General features: G+C 44.6%; 1 protein-coding gene across 3 annotated transcripts in view; it reads right to left on the bottom strand.

Moving 5' to 3' along the window:
• STX8 (syntaxin 8) overlaps positions 1-21,757 on the bottom strand; it is a 176,156-nt gene that overhangs the window by 131,990 nt on the left and 22,409 nt on the right. For 2 of the 3 annotated variants that reach the window (XM_048817480.1, XM_048817479.2), the window contains exons 5-6: positions 7,890-8,014; positions 5,359-5,451 (exon numbers count right to left, since the gene is read on the bottom strand). In XM_048817480.1, coding sequence (XP_048673437.1) covers positions 5,359-5,451; positions 7,890-8,014 — 218 coding nt within the window. Of the gene's footprint in view, positions 1-3,290; positions 3,491-4,249; positions 4,430-5,358; positions 5,452-7,889; positions 8,015-21,757 lie in introns of those variants that run through there. The other variant, XM_048817478.1, reaches the window with a different exon arrangement.

Genomic DNA, 21,757 nt, shown 5'->3' with positions numbered 1-21,757 from the left:
AGGAAATCACAAAATGACCAGGAGGAGAGGTGGCGGGCTGAAGAGAGGGCTGAAGCTGAAAGGTGGCGGCAGCGTGATGAGAGGAGGCAGGAGTCAATGCTGAAGCTGCTGAAGGATCAAAGTAATATGCTCCAGCGTATGGTTGAGCTGCAGGAAACGCAGCAGGAGCACAGACCACCGCTACAGCCCCTGTGTAACCGACCGCCCTCCTCCCCAAGTTCCATAGCCTCCTCACCCAGACGCTCAAGAACACAGTGGGGGGGGCCTCCGGCCACCCAGCCACTCCACCCCAGAGGATTGCCCAAGCAACAGAAGGCTGCCATTCTATAAGTTTTAAACTTTTAAAGTGCTGTGTGGCCTTGTCCTTCCCTCCTCCACCACCCCTCCTGGTGCTTCTCTCCTCCACCACCGCTCCTGGGCTACCTTGGTAGTTATCCCCCTATTTGTGTGATGAATTAATAAAGAATGCATGAATGTGAAGCAACAATTACTTTATTGCCTCTGCAAGCAGTGATCGAAGGGAGGAGGGGAGGGTGGTTAGCTTACAGGGAAGTAGAGTGAACCAAGGGGCAAGAAGTTTCATCAAGGAGAAACAAACAGAACTTTCACACCATAGCCTGGCCAGTCATGAAACTGGTTTTCAAAGCTTCTCTGATGCGCACTGCCCCCCTCCTGTGCTCTGCTAACCACCCTGGTGTCTGGCTGTGCGTAACCAGCAGCCAGGCGATTTGCCTCAACCTCCCACCCCGCCATAAATGTCTCCCCCTTACTCTCACAGATATTGTGGAGCGCACAGCAAACAGTAATAACAGTGGGAATATTGGTTTTGCTGAAGTCTAAGCGAGTCAGTAAACTGCGCCAGCACACTTTTAAACGTCCAAATGCACATTCTACCACCATTCTGCACTTGCTCAGCCTGTAGTTGAACAGCTCCTGACTACTGTCCAGGCTGCCTGTGTACGGCTTCATAAGCCATGGCATTAAGGGGTAGGCTGGGTCCCCAAGGATAACTATAGGCATTTCAACATCCCCAACAGTTATTTTCTGGTCTGGAAATAAAGTCCCTTCCTGCAGCTTTTGAAACAGACCAGAGTTCCTGAAGATGCGAGCGTCATGTACCTTTCCCGGCCATCCCACGTTGATGTTGGTGAAACGTCCCTTGTGATCCACCAGAGCTTGCAGCACTATTGAAAAGTGCCCCTTGCAGTTTATGTACTCGCCGGCTTGGTGCTCTGGTCCAAGATAGGGATATGGGTTCCGTCTATGGCCCCACCACAGTTAGGGAATCCCATTGCAGCAAAGCCATCCACTATGACCTGCACATTTCCCAGGGTCACTACCCTTGATATCAGCAGATCTTTGATTGCGTTGGCTACTTGCATCACCACAGCCCCCACAGTAGATTTGCCCACTCCAAATTGATTCCCAACTGACCAGTAGCTGTCTGGCATTGCAAGCTTCCACAGGGCTAACGCCACTAGCTTCTCAACTGTGAGGGCTGCTCTCATTTTGGTATTATTGCATCTCAGGGCAGGGGAAAACAAGTCACAAAGTTCCATGAAAGTGCCTTTATGCATGCAAAAGTTTCGCAGCCACTGGGAATCGTCCCAGACCTGCAACACAATGTGGTCCCACCAGTTTGTGCTTGTTTCTCGAGCCCAGAATTGGCGTTCCACCGCATGAACCTGCCCCATTAGCACCATGATGCCCACATTGCCAGGGCCCCTGCTTTGAGAGAAGTCTGTGTCCATGTCCTCATCACTTTTGTCACCGCGCTGACATCGCCTACTCACCCGGTTTCGCTTTGCCAGGTTCTGGTGCTGCATATACTGCTGGATAATGTGTGTGGTGTTTAATGTGCTCCTAATTGCCAAAGTGATCTGAGCGGGCTCCGTGCTTGCCGTGGTATGGCGTCTGCACAGAAAAAAGGCGCGGAACGATTGTCTGCTGTTGCCCTGACGGAGGGAGGGGCGACTGACGACATGGCTTACAGGGTTGGCTTACAGGGAATTAAAATCAACAAAGGGGGTGGCTTTGCGAGAAACTGAATGGCCCCCTCAAGGATAGAACTCAAAACTGGGTTTAGCAGGCTGTTGATTTCACAGAGGGAGGGAGGAGAAAATGAACACAAAACAAATCTGGTTTATTTCTTGTTTTGAGCCACTTCATCTATCTTTATACATCTTGCTGGCAGCAGAGTGTGCAGTACGACCACTAGCCATCGTCATCTCCTGGGTGCTCGGCAGAAGACGGTGCAGTATGACTGCTGGCCATTGTCTTCTGCTGGCTGCAGATTAAAAGACAGTGCACTGCCGGTAGGACTGAATTGCCATGAGACGAAACTTAAAAGGGAAATGACCAGGCTGAGTCACTCCCATGTTTGCCCAGGCACCCCTGACCTCATCGAGGTTGGATAAAAGAGCACCCAGGACTACATCGACGACGGCTACCACTCATACTGCACTGTCTGCTGCCAAAAGGCAATAAACTGCTGCTGTGTAGCAATGCAGTACCGTGTCTGCCAGCACCCAGGAGACATACAGTGACAGTTAGCTGAGCAGGCTCCATGCTTGCCGTGGTATGGCATCTGCACAGGTAACTCAAGAAGACAGGCAAAAACGATTGTCTGCCCTTGCTTTCATGGAAGGAGGGAGGGAAGGGCGTGCTGCGCATCAGAGAAGCTTTGAAAACCAGTTTCATGACTGGCCAGGCTACGGTGTGAAAGTTCTGTTCGTTTCTCCTGGATGAAAACCCACCCCCTTGGTTCACTCTACTTCCCTGTAAGCCAACCGCCCTCCCCCCTTCGATCACCGCTTGCAGAGGCAATAAAGTCATTGTTGTTTCAAAATCATGCATTCATTATTAATTCATCACACAAATAGGGGGATAACTGCAAGGTAGCCCAGGAAGGGTGGGGGAGGAGGGAAGCACCAGGTGGGGTGGTGGATGAAGGGAGAAGGGAAGGACAAGGCCACACTTCACTTCAAAACTTATTGAATGCCAGCCTTCTGTTGCTTGGGCAGTTCTCTGGGGTGGAGTGGTTAGGTGCCCGGAGGGCCCCCCTGCATTCTTGGGCGTCTGGGTGAGGAGGCTATGGAACTTGGGGAGGAGGGCGGTCGGTTACACAGGGGCTGCAGCGGCAGTCTGTACTCCTGCTGCCTTTCCTGCAGCTTCACCAGACACCGGAGCATATCAGTTTGATCCCCCAGTAGCCTCAGCATTGCATCCTGCCTCCTCTCATCATGCTGCCGCCACCTCTCCTGCTGCTCCAGCCATCTATCCTCTCATGCGTCCCTGCTATCCTCTCATTCATTTTGTGCTTTCTTGGACTCTGACATTGTTTGCCTCCACGCATTCTGCAGAGCTCTTTCAGTGCGGGAGGACTGCATGAGCTCAGAGAACATTTCATTGCGAGTGCGTTTTTTTCGCCTTTTTATCTGCACTAGCCTCTGGGATGGAGATCTTAGGGGGAGTGTTGAAACATTTGCAGCTGCGGGAGGAAAAAAAGGGAGAGTAGTATTTAAAAAGACATATTTTAGAGAACAATGGGTAGACTTTCACAGTGAACTAAGCTGTTAACATTACATAACACATGTGCTTTCAGTACAAGGTTGCATTTTGCCTCTTATATTGAGGGCCTGCCAGTTTGGTGAGAGAGATCACACATGCAGAGCTGGGCAACAGAATTCGGCTTGCAGGCAGCCATGGTAAGCCACAGTTTTTCGGCTTCTTCAACCTTCATAACATGTGGGAATGGTTTCAAACAGCAGCACCCTCCTTTCCCATACCAAGCACCCGTTGGGTTGGTCATTTAAAAGGAGGGGCTGCAGTTTTCTGGTTAACATGCAGCACAAACCCCCACACCCAATTCTCTGGGATAATCACTCTCCTGAGGATAACACAGAGAGATAAAGAACGGATGTTGCTTCAATGCCAGCAAACACCAGGACCATATGCTGCCATGCTTTGTTATGCAATGATTCCAGACTATGTGCTACTGACCTGGCGTGGTAAAGTGTCCTACCATGGAGGACGGAATAAGAAACCCCAGAAACCTTTTGCAACGGCTTTGGGAGTACCTCCAGGAGAGCTTCATGGAGATGTCCCTGGAGGATTTCTGCCCCATCCCCAGACACGTTAACAGACTTTTCCAGTAGCTGTACTGGCCGCAAATGCATCCCACGTCTTAAGGGCAAATTAAACACGCTTGCTTTTAAACCGTGTATTATATTTACAAAGGTACACTCACCAGAGCTGCCTTCTCTGCCTTCAAGGTCTGGGAGCCCAGGTTGGGAGGGTATTGGATCCAGGGTGATAAACAGTTCCTGGCTGTTGGGGAGAACGGTTTCTCCACTTGTCTGGTGTGCACTATCTTCCTCGTCCCCAAAATCCTCATCCCTGTTGCATGAGACTCCCCCCTTGCAGGTGTCTGTGGAGAGAGGTGGGGTAGTGGTAGGGGCCCCCCGCTAGAATTGCATGCAGTTTGTCATAGAAGTGGCATGTCTGAGGCTCTGACCCGGAGCGGCCATTTGCCTCTGTTTTTTTGGTAGGCTTGCCTGAGCTCCTTAATTTTCACTCAGCACTGCTGCGGGTCCCTGTTGTAGCCTCTGTCCATCATGCCCTTGGAGATTTTTGCAAATATTTTCGCATTTCGTCTTTTGGAACAGAGTTCTGATAATACGGATTCATCTCCCCAAACAGCAATGAGATCTAGTACCTCCCGTTCGGCCCATGCTGGAGCTCTTTTGTGATTCTGGGACTCCATGGTCACCTGTGCTGATGAGCTTGCCACGCTGGCCAAACAAGAAATGAAATTCAAAAGTTCCCAGGGCTTTTCCTGCGTACCTGGCTAGTGCATCTGAGTTGAAAGTGCTGTCCAGAGCGGTCACAATGGAGCACTCTGGGATAGCTCCCAGAGGCCAATACCATCGAATTGCGTCCACACTACCCCAAATTCAACCCAGCGATGTCGATTTCAGAGCTAATCCCCTCGTCGGGGAAGAGTACAGAAATCGATTTTAAGAGCCCTTTATGTTGACAAAAATGGCTTCGTGTGGACGGGTGCAGGGTTAAATTGATCTAACGCTGCTAAATTCGACCAAAACTCGTAGTGTAGACCAGGACTCAGTGTCAGATCCTGTACATTGTTTACGAGAAGGAAAGTAGCATAACAAAACAAATCAACTAGTTTATCGACTGATGACACAGTTATTGACACAAAACCCCTCACAGTATTGTCTTGCTACTGTTTGAATAGTAGCAGTATACTGCACGTTTCCTGTAGGGCCTACAATAAACTTGATAAGCTAGAAAAACCATGGTTTTTCCATTTAATAAATTAACTTTTGCTGTTCTTACCATTCTGTTCCTCCAGCTCATTCCCGATTTCCTGCCCCATTTGTTTTTGCCTCGATAAGACTGAGGAGAGAGCATCAAGCCCAGCATCTTGCTCTGCACAGAAACAAGAAAATAAAATACATTAAATCCCCTGCTGATATGCCACGCTGCATCCTGTAGAGGATGCAAGCTAATCCAGAGTGTTAAACTATGCCACAAGACATGCAAGGGGGCAAAGATCTGCTGTGTGTGCAAAGACGGTTAAACTACATTAACAAAGAGAGACATCACCAGCATGACAATGAATTCCTATTGCAGCAGCAGATTTTAGATGATAAAAATAATGTGAATGATGGGTAATTAATTTGTCTGCTCTGGTCAAGATATTCAGCAGAGTGTCAAAAAATCCAGAAACTGAACATACAGCCGTTACTCAATCATAAATGCCCTGGAATTTCTGGCACACATATATAGGCCCTTGATTACCCTTTTTGATTTTCCAAGGAGGTTTTAACATGACTAAAAGACAAACAGGTGATGCAAGCGCCAAGGAATTCAAATAGGTTTTTTAAAGCTGAGAGAGAATATAGCATGCGTGCAAGAGGGAGACCAAGAGCATTAACAGAGCCGGATATAAAGAAGGCAGCCACAATTTAAAATTTCCCCACACAGCTCTGTCAAGGCTCCCCAATCCCCACCTTGGCACAATATGGACCCTCTTAGTCCAGTCTGTGGGCCCCATGCAGCCCTGAAAACGCACCTCATTTGTGATCTGCAGCTCTTACTACACAGGAGGCCCACAAGTGGCATTATAAAGGATGCTGCAAGGAAGAACTGCTATGGTTAACCACTTGCTGAAAGGCAAAAAACACTACGTAGGGCGAGGCTGCGTGAAGAGCCAGATATTGCTAAGCTGCAGCCAGAGAATCAGAGGTCAAAATATTGATCTGTACGTCCAGAGTCTGTTTGCCTCCTAGAGTGCTGAATGCCCAACATCCCACCTAACAAAGAACCTTTCCAGCCCATGTGTGTCCCCACATGTTCACGACGCGCACACACACACACACTCAGATAAGTTTAATACCCACCATATGCCAGCAGTGTTTAAAGCTGACTCCCAAACATTCAAAATAGAGTTGATGCTATTCTCCTGCCGTGTAACTCCACACACCAGTTCATGTGCCGATTAAAATAAAACTTGACTACGTAGAGATTTATTTCATTTGATCATCCTCAACAATGTTAAACACTGAATTGCATGCTCCCGTCTATCCGAAACCCTATTATCCGAACCCCTTCTCTGTCCCCCCCGTCTCTCTCATTCTGGAAGACAAGGAAGGGTTTTGGATAAAGCAGAGGTTCAGCTAATAGAGCAGAGACCCTTGGCCAGGACTGCGAGGAGGTGGCAGCGGAAGATGAGCCCCTGGCCAAGGGGAGGCCACCCTGCTCCTGCATGGCTCCTGCAGTAGTGCAGGGTGCCCTCTGCAGCCCTGCTGTCACGGGAGTGAGTGAGCCGGGCAGAGCAGAGACCCCCAGTTAGGACTGGGAAGAACAGAACGAACCCCTAGCCGTGTGCGAGGCCACCCCGCTTCTGAACGCTCATATGGTTGCTGCCCTCTCATTTATTCAAATACAATCTGTGAACCCGTGCTATTCAGAGAATTACGAGCATAGCGTTCTTCATTTGCATCTAATGCATGCAGGCTGGGAGTTAGGTGCCCAGTTCCCAGTCGGATTTGGGTGCTCAACCCCTAGGGGCCCTTTGAAAAAAATCCAGCTTCCAGGAATAAAACAGATATTGTCATTATACATCAATTCTTATCTAGTAAGACCAGGTTTCCAAGCACTAGGGCATGCCTAATCTTAAGCATGCATAAATCAATACTGCTAGCAGGGGCCTTAGTGGAAGTCAATGAGACTAGTGACATGCTTAAAGCTAGGCATGTCCTGAAATACCTGCTGAATCAGGACCGAATCAAGCTGTACCCAATAGTTCCTCGCTGCACAACTAGTGTTACAACACAACACTTCTTCCACTGCAGCCACACTCAGCTTTGCTAGTGTACATATTGTAGGCTGTAGTTTGTGTGTGCATCATAACCTAACAGACCCAGAGGGTAATCTGCATATGACTTTAAAGAAACCTTGCAAACATGTCACACCCAGACAAAACCTACTCCTCATTTACCCCAATGAAAAAATGTATGTAAAAATAGATTGTTTGGTTGGGGCAAATGGAGGAGGAGAAGTTTGTAGAGCTGCTTTAAGGAGGATACTGTCAGGTCACTCTGCTCACAATGACCTTAAGGTGCCACCGTACTCCTTATTGTTCTTTAGAACCTGGTACTCTTGTACCATGTGAAAGCAGCAGTATTTGAAGGGGAAGACCAATGCAAGAAAGTTTTATGCCACAGAACACCAGGATTTTGGAGCAAGAAACCAAAGACTGTCCCTCTGAAACTAAGGTTCTGAGATCTCACAGCATTTCTAAACAAAATTAGAATGGATTTTTAATACTCTGAGAATCTGACCAAGATTACATAAGCTTATACCTTGTATGATCCTCTGCTGTTGCTGTCTGATCTCATTAAAGCCAAGCCCGCTGGTTTCCTCCGTCTCTTCCAGGAGCCATGGGTTGGTCACACCTCGTTTCACCCCTCCAGTCATTAGGCTAGATCTGAAAATGGTTGGGTTTTTTGAGTTTAAAAAAATTCCTCTAAATAAAACCTGTTTCCTCTACAATTTGTCTCACAAGCAACTGGCTTATAATCATGAAGCTGCAAGACAGTCACTTGTCATACTGTGTGCAATTCCCTCCAAACACATTAGCCAGAGAACAATTTCTGAACTATTACGACAAAATACCTTATAGGGTACATTACACCGCCTGAAGAAAAGGGAGCGAGATTATGATCTTGTAGCAGATACTATTACCATGTTTCTACAGGACACCGGGTAGTATATACACATCTAACTACATTGCTTGCATGGTAAGCACGCAAGACAACAGAATACTTGACTACTGTTACACAATGAAAAAACACTGATATTGTTTTTACATGAATATTCATTCATTCCCCTTTTTCCCCATACAGTAAAGAATAAATATTTTATTTTTAAATGCAGATGCGGAGTTCTAAGACTCTAGTGGTACTGTACTGTATGCATACCCCGACAGCATAATGGCTCAGTTCACTAGTACAGCTATAGATTAGACAAGTGCACTGATTCCCTGTACTCTGAAGAAGTCTGGTAAGTGAAAACTTTCTGCATTTCAAAAAAGCAACTGTGGAGAAGGAAGTCAGACAATGATTTCTCGGAATTTTTTGGTTTGACATAAGTGAACACAAGAAATCAGACAATCCCACTCTTAATTGGAACAAAAAAAAAAGGAGGACTTGTGGCACCTTAGAGACTAACCAATTTATTTGAGCATAAGCTTTCGTGAGCTACAGCTCACTTCATCGGATGCATTCAGTGGAAAATACAGTGGGGAGATTTATATACACACAGAACATGAAACAATGGGTGTTACCATACACACTGTAACGAGAGTGATCAGGTAAGGTGAGCTATTACCAGCAGGAGAGCAGGGGGGTGGGGGGAACCTTTTGTAGGGATAATCAAGGTGGGCCATTTCCAGCAGTTGACAAGAACGGCTGAGGAACAGCGGGTGGGGGGGAAGAAACATGGGGAAATAGTTTCACTTTGTGTAATGACCCATCCACTCTCAGTCTTTATTCTAGCCTAAGTTAATTGTATCCAGTTTGCAAATTAATTCCAATTCAGCAGTCTCTCGTTGGAGTCTGTTTCTGAAGTGTTTTTGTTGAAAAATTGCAACTTTTAGGTCTGTAATCGAGTGACCAAAGAGATTGAAGTGTTTTCCGACTGGTTTTTGAATGTTATCGTTCTTGACGTCTGATTTGTGTCCATTTATTCTTTTACGTAGAGACTGTCCAGTTTGGCCAATGTACATGGCAGAGGAGCATTGCTGGCACATGATGGCATATATCACATTGGTAGATGTGCAGGTGAACGAGCCTCTGATAGTGTGGCTGATGTGATTAGGCCCTATGATGGTGTCCCCTGAATAGATATGTGGACACAGTTGGCAACGGGCTTTGTTGCAAGGATAGGTTCCTGGGTTAGTGGTTCTGTTGTATGGTTGCTGGTGAGTATTTGCTTCAGGCTGGGGGGCTTTTAAGCAAGGACTGGCCTGTCTCCCAAGATCTGTGAGAGTGAGGGATTGTCCTTCAGGATGGATTGTAGATCCTTGATGATGCGCTGGAAAGGTTTTAGTTGGGGGCTGAAGGTGATGGCTAGTGGCGTTCTGTTATTTTCTTTGTTGGGCCTGTCCTGTAGTAGGTGACTTCTGGGTATTCTTCTGGCTCTGTCAATCTGTTTCTTCACTTCAGCAGGTGGGTATTGTAGTTGTAAGAATGCTTGATATAGATCTTGTAGGTGTTGGTCTCTGTCTGAGGGGTTGGAGCAAATGCGGTTGTATCTTAGAGCTTGGCTGTGGACAACGGATCGTGTGGTGTGGTCTGGATGAAAGCTGGAGGCATGTAGGTAGGCATAGCGGTCAGTAGGTTTCCGGTATAGGGTGGTGTTTATGTGACCATCGCTTATTAGCACCGTGGTGTCCAGGAAGTGGATCTCTTGTGTGGACTGGTCCAGGCTGAGGTTGATGGTGGGAAGAAAATTGTTGAAATCATGGTGGAATTCCTCAAGGGCTTTTTTTCCATGGGTCCAGATGATGAAGATGTCATCAATGTAGAGCAAGTAGAGTAGGGGCATTAGGGGACAAGAGCTGAGGAAGCATTGTTCTACGTCTGTTGGCATACTGTGGGGCCATGCGGATACCCATAGCAGTGCCGCTGATTTGAAGGTATACATTGTCCCCAAATGTGAAATAGTTATGGGTGAGGACAAAGTCACAAAGTTCAGCCACCAGGTTTGCCGTGACATTATCGGGTATACTGTTCCTGATGGCTTGTAGTCCATCTTTGTGTGGAATGTTGGTGTAGAGGGCTTCTACATCCATAGTGGCCAGGATGGTGTTTTCTCTTTGGTCACTCGATTACAGACCTAAAAGTTGCAATTTTTCAACAAAAACACTTCAGAAACAGACTCCAACGAGAGACTGCTGAATTGGAATTAATTTGCAAACTGGATACAATTAACTTAGGCTAGAATAAAGACTGAGAGTGGATGGGTCATTACACAAAGTGAAACTATTTCCCCATGTTTATTCCCCGCCGCTGTTCCTCAGCCGTTCTTGTCAACTGCTGGAAATGGCCCACCTTGATCATCACTACAAAAGGTTGCCCCCACCCCCACCCCTACCCTCCAGCTCACCTTACCTGATCACTCTTATTACAGTGTGTATGGTAACACCCATTGTTTCATGTTCTGTGTGTATATAAATCTCCCCACTGTATTTTCCACTGAATGCATCCGATGAAGTGAGCTGTAGCTCACGAAAGCTTATGCTCAAATAAATTGGTTAGTCTCTAAGGTGCCACAAGTCCTCCTGTTCTTTTTGCGGATATAGACTAACACGGCTGCTACTCTGAAACCTGTCATGAATTGGAACAGTATTCAAATTTTATTTAAAAAAAAGAAAAAGAATGACTTATGGCTGTTAGCTAGAGCAGGGGTTCTCAACCTTTTTCTTTCGGAGGCCCACCCAGCAGGCTATAAAAACTCCACGGCTCACCTTTGCCACAATAACTGGTTTTCTGCATATAAAAGCCAGGGCCCGCGTTAGGGGATAGCAAGCAGGGCAGTTGCCTGGGGCCCCATGCCACAGGGGACCCTGCAAAGCTACACTGCTCAGGCTTTGGCTTCAGCCCCAGGTGGTGGGGCTCAGGGCCCCAGGCTTCTTCCCCCATGGGGTGGGTCTTCAGCTTTCTGCCCTGGGCCCAAGTGAGTAATGCTGGCCCTACTTGGCAGACCCCCTGAAACCTGCTTGCAGCCCCCTAGGGTGCCCCGGACCTCTGGTGGAGAACCACTGAGCTATAGTATTACAGGTGTTTTCATGGTTACACAGGAAAACAATATTTTAGGGTGCCCTTTTGGTTAAGTTATATAAATTCAAGTTGTAAAATATTTACTCAATGACGACGGATTTCTGGATCCCCTACTTTCAACTGCATATTGGTTGACTGGTATGGAAAGCGTATATAATACAGTCTGCAGTCCTTCCGCACCCAAACTCCCAGTTTAAATTATGGGAGTTTGGGGTGTGCGCAGATTGCACGACTGGTTCCTGCACAAAGATCCTTCCTGAACCTTCACCAATAGTATACTAAGCTAAAATGAAGAAACAGTCAGGACATTTCTAAAATACTACTCTACCCAACACCTCCTCACCAAAAACCTCAGGAGGTCTTTCAAGTGCCTCTTTCTCACATAATCTGAGCACTTTACAACTTCAGGTAGGATTAGAAATAAAAAAAATCGGCATCAGTTCATGCAATGGATGATGTACAGTTCCAACTCGCATGCTTGCACAGATTTTGTGGCTTCTATAAATCAAACAAAATAAATTAACTGAGCAAAATACCAGAGAAAGTAACCAAAATGGGTTGTATGTTTTCAGTGAAGGGTTTGGCCACAGAGCATTGCAGAAGGGTCATTCATTTCAGAAAAGTTCAGGAGTGGCATCTAGCCATTCGGTGAGGATATACAGTAAGCTAGAGGCATCTGCTGGTTAAGAATGGAACCACCACTGCTGTAAAATATTTTAACATCCCTTCTCAGCGTGAATTCACGGCTCCCTATGAAGTGAGCTGTAGCTCACGAAAGCTTATGCTCAAATAAATTTGTTAGTCTAAGGTGCCACAAGGCCTCCTTTTCTTTTTGCGAATACAGACTAACACAGCTGCTACTCTGAAACCTATAAAATCAAGGCTACACATAAATGCAAAGGAATATGTGTGTGTATCTCCATACTATAGATTTCAGATGACATCCTCTGTCAAAATTAAACTTGAGAACACACTTAACACCTGCTCGCACTTATAAAAGTTTCAATATTTATCGAACTCTCTTTTGTTGAAAGTAAAGAATTTGCCAGGCTTAGATAATGAATCATGCTCATCCAGGACTAAGTGCTTATTCTACCTCATGATATCTCACTTAACTGTACTGACCATGCTGGGAATTTAAGTATTGCAGAGCAGAAAGCAGTTTGGTTTATGGCTATAATCATTGGCTTGCTTTCTATCATGTTTAGAACAGTTGGTGGTTTGGATTATCCCTGTATTTCAGCTTTTAAGCCTCTATACAAACTTATGTATATTTATTGACGTGATTGTGAAGCAAGTTTTATTTCACAAGGACACATAAACCATGAATTTTTTTTTTCTAGATTAACTCCAGAATGCACTGATGAAACCTAAGTACTCCATATAGTTCACGGTCACTGCTACCCTCTTTGCAGATCCCAATAAAATGAAAGCACCACACTTTTGAGAATCTAAAAACCATTTAAAAACTACTCTGTGACACGTTATCGACTTGAACTGGAACCATATAGAACATAGTTGCAACCAAGGTCCTGTAGTGGCACCAAATCTTATATAAAGGGGGTCAAATGAGGTGTCTAAGACAAGGTTATGGTTTGCTGGTTATGATTATGCTGTCTATATGTGTGTATCATTTTTATAGTTGAAGTTATGAATATTGGCTCTATACTGTCTGTATTCAAACTTATGCTATGCTTCTGGGGAACACCCCAGGTCAGTTGGTGTCAGCTCTGCCTAGCCTGCTTGATGGCCCCTTAAGGACCATCTGCTATACAACTGACCCACTGAGAGAAGGCAGACACGCCTTTGGACTCAGCAAGGTGTGCAGGGACCTGCCTATGGACAGAGCTCTGAGGTTTTTCCAGGCTGTGTGAGGGACAACTTGTCTTTGGAACCAAGAAAGAAAGACCACACAGCAAGAGAATATAAAAAGCTGCTGCAGCTCCTCCATCTTGTCTTCAGTCCTGCTTCTGACCTCTGGAGGGACTTTGCTACACTGAAGCTTTGAACCAAGGACTGAAGGACCCGTCCCAGCTGTGGATGTACTCCAGAGACTTGATGTGAACCTGCAGTTTATTCCACCCCTGCTGCAAGCCTGAACCAAGATCTTTGCCATTACTGTATGTAACTGATTCCAGTTAACCAATTCTAGCTCTCATTTATATCTTTTTCCTTTTATGAATAAACCTTTAGATTTTAGATTCTAAAGGAATGGCAACAGCGTGATTTGAGGGTAAGATCTGATTTGTATATTTACCTGGGTCTGGGGGTTGGTCCTTTGGGATCAAGAGAACCTTTTTTCTTTTACTGGGGTATTGGTTTTCATAATCATCTGTCCCCATAACGGGTGGCACTGGTGGTGATACTGGGAAACTGGGGTGTCTAAGGGAATTGCTTGTGTGACTTGTGGTTAGCCAGTGGGGTAAAACCAAAGTCCTCTCTGTCTGGCTGGTCTGGTTTGCCTTAGAGGTGGAAAAACCCCAAGCAATTTGTCCTGAATTGCCACTCTCAGTTGGGTCCCCCCAGAACCAGCATCGTTACAGTTTGGTAGTTCAAAGAGAGAATATACACCATAACAAAGGTAATAACGTCTAATTGGATATTGTCAAAATAAAGTAAGAGGAATATGTAAATCTCTCCGCTCTGACAGCTCAGCAAGCAAGAATCCAAATATATTTGCCATTTTAAAAAGCTAATGCAAGCAAATTCGGAAAAATTTGTGGAACTGTCTCTCTAATATTCCACCTTATTCTTTTCAGAGTAGCAGCGGTGTTAGTCTGTGTTCGCAAAAAGAAAAGGAGGATTTGTGGCACCTTAGAGACTAACCAATTTATTTGAGCATGAGCTTTCATGAGCTACAGCTCACTTCATCGGATGTTTTGCCAAGACAACTGCTCTGCTTGTTACAATAATCTTTTTGACATGTTTCGTAACTACCTTCCCACACAGTACCGCATAACTTCCTACTTCCTCTGATCTTACCATGTTTCGCTTTGGTGGCGTAAAGATTAAAGCTTATCCAATTAGCCACCCACTGCCTCCGCCAAGTTAATCACTTAAATCTTTGAAATCGTCACAGAGCAGTGGAGTGTGTAGATAGCTTTTGATTACAGGAGCAGATTTAACTAATTATAAGACTTAGCAATGTGCCCAAATATAAAAGATGAGGGGGTTTAAAATCAGGGGGCTGTGTCACTGCTTAACAAGTAGGGGCTTATCTTTCCGAAGGCATTGTTTCACTGACAATTCTTATAAAACTTCCCAAGTAACTTAGATTAGTCAACCAGTGCTTACTTTAGACCAAGGCCACACATTAAGGCTTACCAGCTTTAGAAGAATGATCAGCAAGACTGAACTTTAAACAAAACCTGGGTCAAATGACAATTGGCTGCATGATTAATTGAACATTCCCTTGAAGATACACTAGCATTCTCCGCAGTGTCTAGAGCACCTCAGCTTGGATTCACAGATTCATATTGAATGTGAGCAGCACAGTGGGCCACTGAGTGTGTGCTCTCATTTACACATACCACATGCCAGGTTAGGTGATTAATTCACATTTCAGGCCATTCCTGGTTATCAGAACAGTATTTATGGATTTAAAGTACAAAGACACCAGATTGCCCAAGAGGGCTCCTCCAAGCCTGGGTGATATTCTACCACCACCACCAATTTGTACTTTTACACTCCACTAAGGTCCTCATCAGGCACCTCTCTTCTGGAAAACTGCTCCTGACAGTGAGGGGCCAATACACAAGGTGCTGCCTCAGTCATAGGGACTGAATGCTTCCCAGATCCCACCAGCACAGGAGCAAAGAACAAGCCTGCATCTCAAACCGAAAAACTCCCCATGACAGAACTACCCCGCCGAACTGACCTCAAGATAAATGGCCTAAACCTGAGTCCACTAACTTTCATGGGAGCAGACTAGAGCGTGAATATGGTAAACAGTGTTGGCAAAGTAACTGAGAAAAAACCAGATGTAACTGAAAAAAATGTGGTCTTGAAAAACAAGCCAGTTCCCTTCCATATCAAAACAGCAGCAATATCCCTCAGTTATTTCTCCATCCTTCTTCATTCCCCCTTTCCCTTTGAGTGCGAGCAATGACAATATGGAATTTATCACACCCCAAGATGCTTGGAGTCTCAAGTCACAAGTTTTGTGTGCATGTGACACACAAGTAATCCTTCATTTGACATACCAATGTGAAAGTCACTTTTGAGATCCACTAGCCTGTAATACATCTTGACAGTGAGATTGATTAGGCTGTGAAACAGTCTCTCAAAGGAAGCAGTGGAAGCCTCATTTCTTGGCTCATAAAAACTAAGCTATAAGGAATAACTCTGCAGTGACAGGGAGATATTCTGGGAATTACCCAATTGGACAATTCCATCTTTTTTTCTGGGCCTCCCTGTCATCACAGGGGTTCCGAAAGCTTCCCCTCCCTATACACCCTGAACAGGTTCTGATGCAGATGACTGGAAGGGTGGAGGAAGGCCACTCAGATAACATTCCCACTATCACACAACACAAAATGTTGGCCACTACAGGTTCGTCTATACAGGAAAGTTTTATCAGTTATGCACATATAGTTATCACAATATAGCTCCCAGTGTGGACAGAGTAAGAGACTGGTTTAGCTTAAGCACCATTCAAACAACAGAAGCAAAACCGAATCAAACAAAAAAGACACTGTTATACCGGAATAAGAGAGTCCCCTCACAGGAGTTACATTGTCTAACTACAGTTGTTTAAATTCACACTTAACTCATACTAGTATAACTTTCCTGAGCAGACAAGCACTAAGGCACACACCATGATAATCATGCTCCAGGAAGTCAAAAATCAAATTTTGTTTAACCCAGTATATTAACGTCAAGAACAAATCTGGGGGACCCTCTTTCTAGGTCATCATTTACACTTCTGCAGAGCCTTCCTCCAAGGATCTCAAGTAAAATGGGTAAACACCCACCAAGAGCATGTCCATGACTTGGACCACAGCAATGCTGAAGCCAGGAGTCTAGACTTTACAGCTTCTTCCTCTGAGACAGCACTCTCACTCTCTCTTCTTTCAAAAGGAAAATGGTTCTTTAGAGGGAACTGCCACCTGCGAAATCACATCTGAGGTAATGGCCGTAACAATGGCTTCTCTCTGTTTTTGCAATCTATTCTTTTTCTATTCACAAAATGAATCTGTGACAGTCACCCATGAGTCCACCTAAGCTTCTCTGCACTGGAGACAAGCAACTCCTCCTTTATTCGCATTTAGAGGACTACTTCTGAAACCAGAAAGTGTACTACGTTCCAGCACTAGCCTTTCAGACCTGAAACCATATTATCATGTTGTTTGATCACAAGTGAAATGAGTTTATTAGTTTCAGTGCCCATCACAATGGACATTTATTCTTATCACAAACCCAGCACATTTCGTTTGTTGAGTCTTGGGCCAACAAACCAACCCAAGGCAAAAAATGCAGCAGCAAGTCCAGACACAGAAGCAGATGAGAGTAGGAAAGCTTGCTCAAGACTGCCGATTCAAAAAAAAAAAAACCCCTAAAAGCCAACTGAAACTATAGAGCAAAGGTTTAGAGCTGCCAGGAGAGCATGCTCTCCTATTGCCAGTTTTTCTGAGGCTAATGAGTACTAATAGTGGTAATGCGCTGGAAGACCCAATCAGAAGTTTGAGGGCTACAAAGGCAGTTCGATTTATTTTTCGGTGTATTTCAAGCATTTTCTTTTGATTTGCTCTTTGTTAAAAATATAAATACATAACTGTGGTCCTGACCACTTGTGACCATTTAAAAAAAAACAAAAAACAACTTACGGTATATTTTACAAGAACATGGGCAAAAATCCTGTGCCTTGGACAAACTCCAGCTTGGATAAATACTCTGCCTTACTAAAATCACCCTGCTTTTCAGCTGCAGACGGTATTCACTTTCTGTGTACAAATGTTGTGGAGTCTTGTCTGATGACCACCTCTAGATGTCTGCTCACTTAGTACGGACAGCGTATGTAGGAACTTGCATAGATCGCTCTACAAGGAGAAGTCATGGTGGAGACACATATCCATTGAAAGCCAATGAAAGATAACATTTAAATGGAGAGAAAATGAGCTCTCTGCAATAAAGATGACCCCGCTCAAAGAGTCAAGTAAACAGCACCACCACTCCTCTGGAAAATTCTAGTTGCATCCCATCCTAATTAAGGCCGACAACACTGGAAGGTAACTAATGCTCTACTAAATAACGTAATGCCCTGTTCCGCATTCTGGCCCAAGCTGTCACTTAGAATAAAAATTAAGAGTATTATGGCCACTGTACTACACAACGTGAAACAGCATTACAGCAATTTTCAAAGGCTGTAAACTCACTGAATGGTGACCAAATATAAACTGAGATTAATTTTGGTAAAACCTTCACAATTGTATGCCGTGGAGACGATAAATATGTGATCACTGGTGCAAGAAGGTTAATGAAGGGAACAGCTATTTAAAAAAAGAAAAAAAGACTTCTGAAAATTTGGGCTGTCACATTAGGGATGGATTAGATAAAAAAGCTGGTACAGAACCAGAAAAGTGGGTCACAGCTAGATCTTAAAACTTCATGTGTGGCTCTTTCTTATGGAGGAGGGTAAAGCTAACTTTCAGATTTAAAATGAAATCTGGTCTACTAAACTCCAAAATGGGCACTTAAAAAGAAATCCAAAGCAATGCTTCTAAAGGAATCTCCTGCCAATAAAGTCGTTAGTTTAACAGCAAGGAAAATTTATGCGTTCAGCATGAGCAGCAACAGCAACACATGCTTCCTCTCCACTGACCTGCCAATATGTCATGGACTTGACTGGGCAGCAGAGAGAAGTTCAATTGCCAGGCACGCTCAGCCCCTGGCTTCTTTTAGAATTGTCAACAAGACGACCAACTGTGGTATTCCCACCACTGCCACCACGTGTGTCACAGTTCAGGGCAACTGCACCTGTATTCCCCCTCCATGGCACCCACACTAGGCATCGGTTCCTCAGCAGGCCCCTCTCTTGGGCAGAGACCCAAGTCTGTCTCTCTCTCCTGACTGGGGTTTTTCCAAGCTTCACAGTTCCCTGCCTGCACTGTGATAGCCCCAGCAAGCCAGAGTCACTATGCCCTAGGTCAGTGTCTTCACAACACTCTCTCTCCAGAGGCTATATATAGTATATTTGCATACAGTTAAAAGAGTTACCACACAGCTCTTTGTAAGCAAGCACATTTACTCTTAAGGTGAAAGCATTATTAAAAACAATTTAAAAAACACTACACATACGCTAAAAGCTTACCCAGGGTCACCCCAACCCCAGCCTTCGGCTCTCCTAGGTGTCAGTCCTTCCAAGCTTTCCCTAAGGATTAGGGCCCTCCCTTGGACAGAAGGTCCTGTCCATTTGCTGGATCAGAAAGCAGGCCCCAAGTCAGTCTGTCTGTCCATCTCTGGAGAATCCAGTTTGAACTACTACATCTCAGCATCTCCAGGTGGTGCTACAAGCTGAGTGAATTCTCCTTATCACCCCCACTGTTATTAGCTCCCGGATAAGCTGCGGTTATCCTCCCCAATCGAATTACATACAATCCCTGGCCCACAAAGAACCAAAACTTAATACAGCGAGATCTCCCAAAGATATTGCAGGAAATTGCCATAGCTGTCACACCCAGAATTTCTCAAGGATCTAGAAATTAACATGGAATTTTGTTTATTTCCTTGTTTGTGCATAAGCATCACTAGTGTCAGTGCAGGTCTAGGGATATGCTCTAGAATTTCCTCACCCTCTGCTCCCTGTGCAGCGCAGCAGCAGCAAATACCGCCCTAGACGAGTGGAGTGTTTTTCTTATTTTTCAAAGACCGCATTTCAGCAGCTCAGGTTAATTTATGTACCGACTGGAACAAGCAATGCACAGGAGTCTTCGCGGATAATCAGTCCACAGGGAAACCTCTGCATACTTGTGATTTTACATGTTTGAGTAAACTCAGCTCTAAATATAAAATCCAGACTCTGGACAAGTCTGAGTCCCATAACACAATTCACGGATTACGGACAAGTCCGTAGTTTTACTATCTGCAATCAATGTGGTATTGACTAGATTTAATTTTAACTGTTTCAAAACACCATGTTGGTGAACAAGAGAGAACAGGAATAGCTTATCCAACTTAGTACGCTGCAGCATCATAGGATGCAATGTGCCTCTGTTTTGGAATTAATTTTACTAAGGTTTACCGCGACTCATTTTCCACACAAGTATTTCTTTATTAGTCCAAAGGCCACTTGGTGGTGGTTTACATCCAAAATACAAGCATATAAACACATACTTTATATGCTAGCAACAATATAGTTATAAGCATTGAGCAAATACTTACAATCTGATCTTGGAAGATACTTTCCCATTATGACATGGAAGGGCTAAGGAAAATCTCTGACAAAGAAACCCCTAAAAGCTTGTCTTTTTACACATTGTAATAAACAAATGATGTCTTTGCTGGTTATTGGACTTTAGCTAAAGCCAGATGAGGCAGTTAAGGGCTGAAACCCAGATCCTGGCCCAGTCAAGATTAATGGCTGGACCCCTTTCATCAAGGTTTTATATTTATATTTTGCAATATTTCTTTCTAACTACTAAACAACCATTTATTTTTAAACAAGCTTATACAACTGAGACACAGAGGTTCCATGGCCCTGTTCTTTGCAAACAATTCTCACCATAGACCTGACAAACTAACTACACCAAACATCTCTTACGGCATACTTATCCACAGAGTAACATGTAAGGTATCCAAATAAAGCTCATAACTTGACAAGATTCAATATTTGTGAGATGTATGTACAGATAATATTTAAGGAATAATGTATATCTCTCTAAAGTAATCTTTATGGACTTGAATAAAAAAAACTGTCACCAGGCATACCATGTTACAGTGATAACCCATTCAAGCAAGAGGGAGTTGTCACCCCTCCCTACTCAGCTGGCCAGGTAATGCAAGTTTATATAATCAGCCAAATATGAGCTCTTCTTACCACAGCGTCACATGGGGAGCTAATGCAATCCTGGGATGCATAAACATGGGAATGTCAAATAGGAGTAGAGAGGTTATTTCATCTCTGAATTTGGCACTGCTGGAATCCTGTGTCCAGTTCTGGTGTCCACAATTCAAAAGAGATGTTGATTAATTGGAGAGGGTTCAAAGAAGAGCCACAAGACTGATTAAAGGAATAGAAAATAGGCCTTACAGTGATAGACACAAGGAGCTTAATCTATTTATCTTAACAAAGAGAAGGTTAAGAAGTGACTTGATTACAGTTTAAGTATCTGTATGGGGAACAAATATTTGATAGTGGGCTCTTCAATCTAGTAGAGAAAAGTCTAACCCTATCCAATGGCTGGAAGTTGAGGCTAGACAATTTCAGACTGGAAATAAAATTACATTTTTAACAGAGTGAGTAATTAACCACTGGAGCAATTTACCCAGTGATGTGGGTGGATCCTCCATCACGGAATTTTTAAATCACAACTGAATGCTTTTCTAAAAGCTCTGCTCTAGGAATTATTTGGGGGCAGTTCTCTGGCTTATGTTATACAAGGGGTCAGACTAGATGATCACAATGGTCCCTTCTGACCTTGGAATCTATGAATAGTCTACCCTTGCCACACCCCAAAACAGTCTTCAGTGGTTTTCCATTGACAACTGCAAATGATCAAAACCACTTGGAGGTGGAAAGGACGATTACAGCAAGCAGGAGATTGCTCAGGCTACGAATATAACAAAAGACTGTTTCAATATAACAGCATAGGGAAAGGCACTCTGGATCTCTTCACTGAGGAAGCCCCTTAAGGAGCAGGGGGCTTTCAGTGACTTTTGGATCCTCATTCTTGTGAAACCAGCCAGCTCCGCAAAGGACTGAACTTGGGGAGAAAGCTACTTTATTAGGTAGGAAAGGTAACTATTGGTAAGTGTAGGGCCAAGTTCACATTTTAGCATTTCAACCAGTTGCTTCCATCACTTTCTCTCGTTTCTAGTTAAATCTTTGTTCTTCCCTTACTTTTATTTTATTATAAGCACTCACAAGTGCTATGTGGTTTCCAAGAGCAGTTGTTTGAGATAAAACTGATAAGCTGGGGATACACTCACTGCACATTTTGGTGCAGAGGATCTGTAACTGTTAAGAGTTGCCCATGTCAGGGGCCGAGATTCTAAGGGATTTGGGGGTTGGGGTGCGCCTATTGTTAACCTGAAAGGTGGACTTAGGACTGTCATAGCCCCAAAGTGGGTGCTTGGAGGTGTCAGGGAGCTGACCCCCAGCCACAAGATGACAGACTCCCTCCTGCTGGAGGCAGGAGGTACCAAAGTGACACTCAGTCCTGGGTGCCCTG

The sequence above is a fragment of the Caretta caretta genome, chromosome 14 (assembly GCF_965140235.1).
Source record: "Caretta caretta isolate rCarCar2 chromosome 14, rCarCar1.hap1, whole genome shotgun sequence".
NCBI classification, from domain to species: Eukaryota; Metazoa; Chordata; order Testudines; family Cheloniidae; genus Caretta; species Caretta caretta.
The sequence above is the reverse complement of the archived record's forward strand: the minus strand, read 5'-3'. Positions and strand labels throughout refer to the sequence as shown.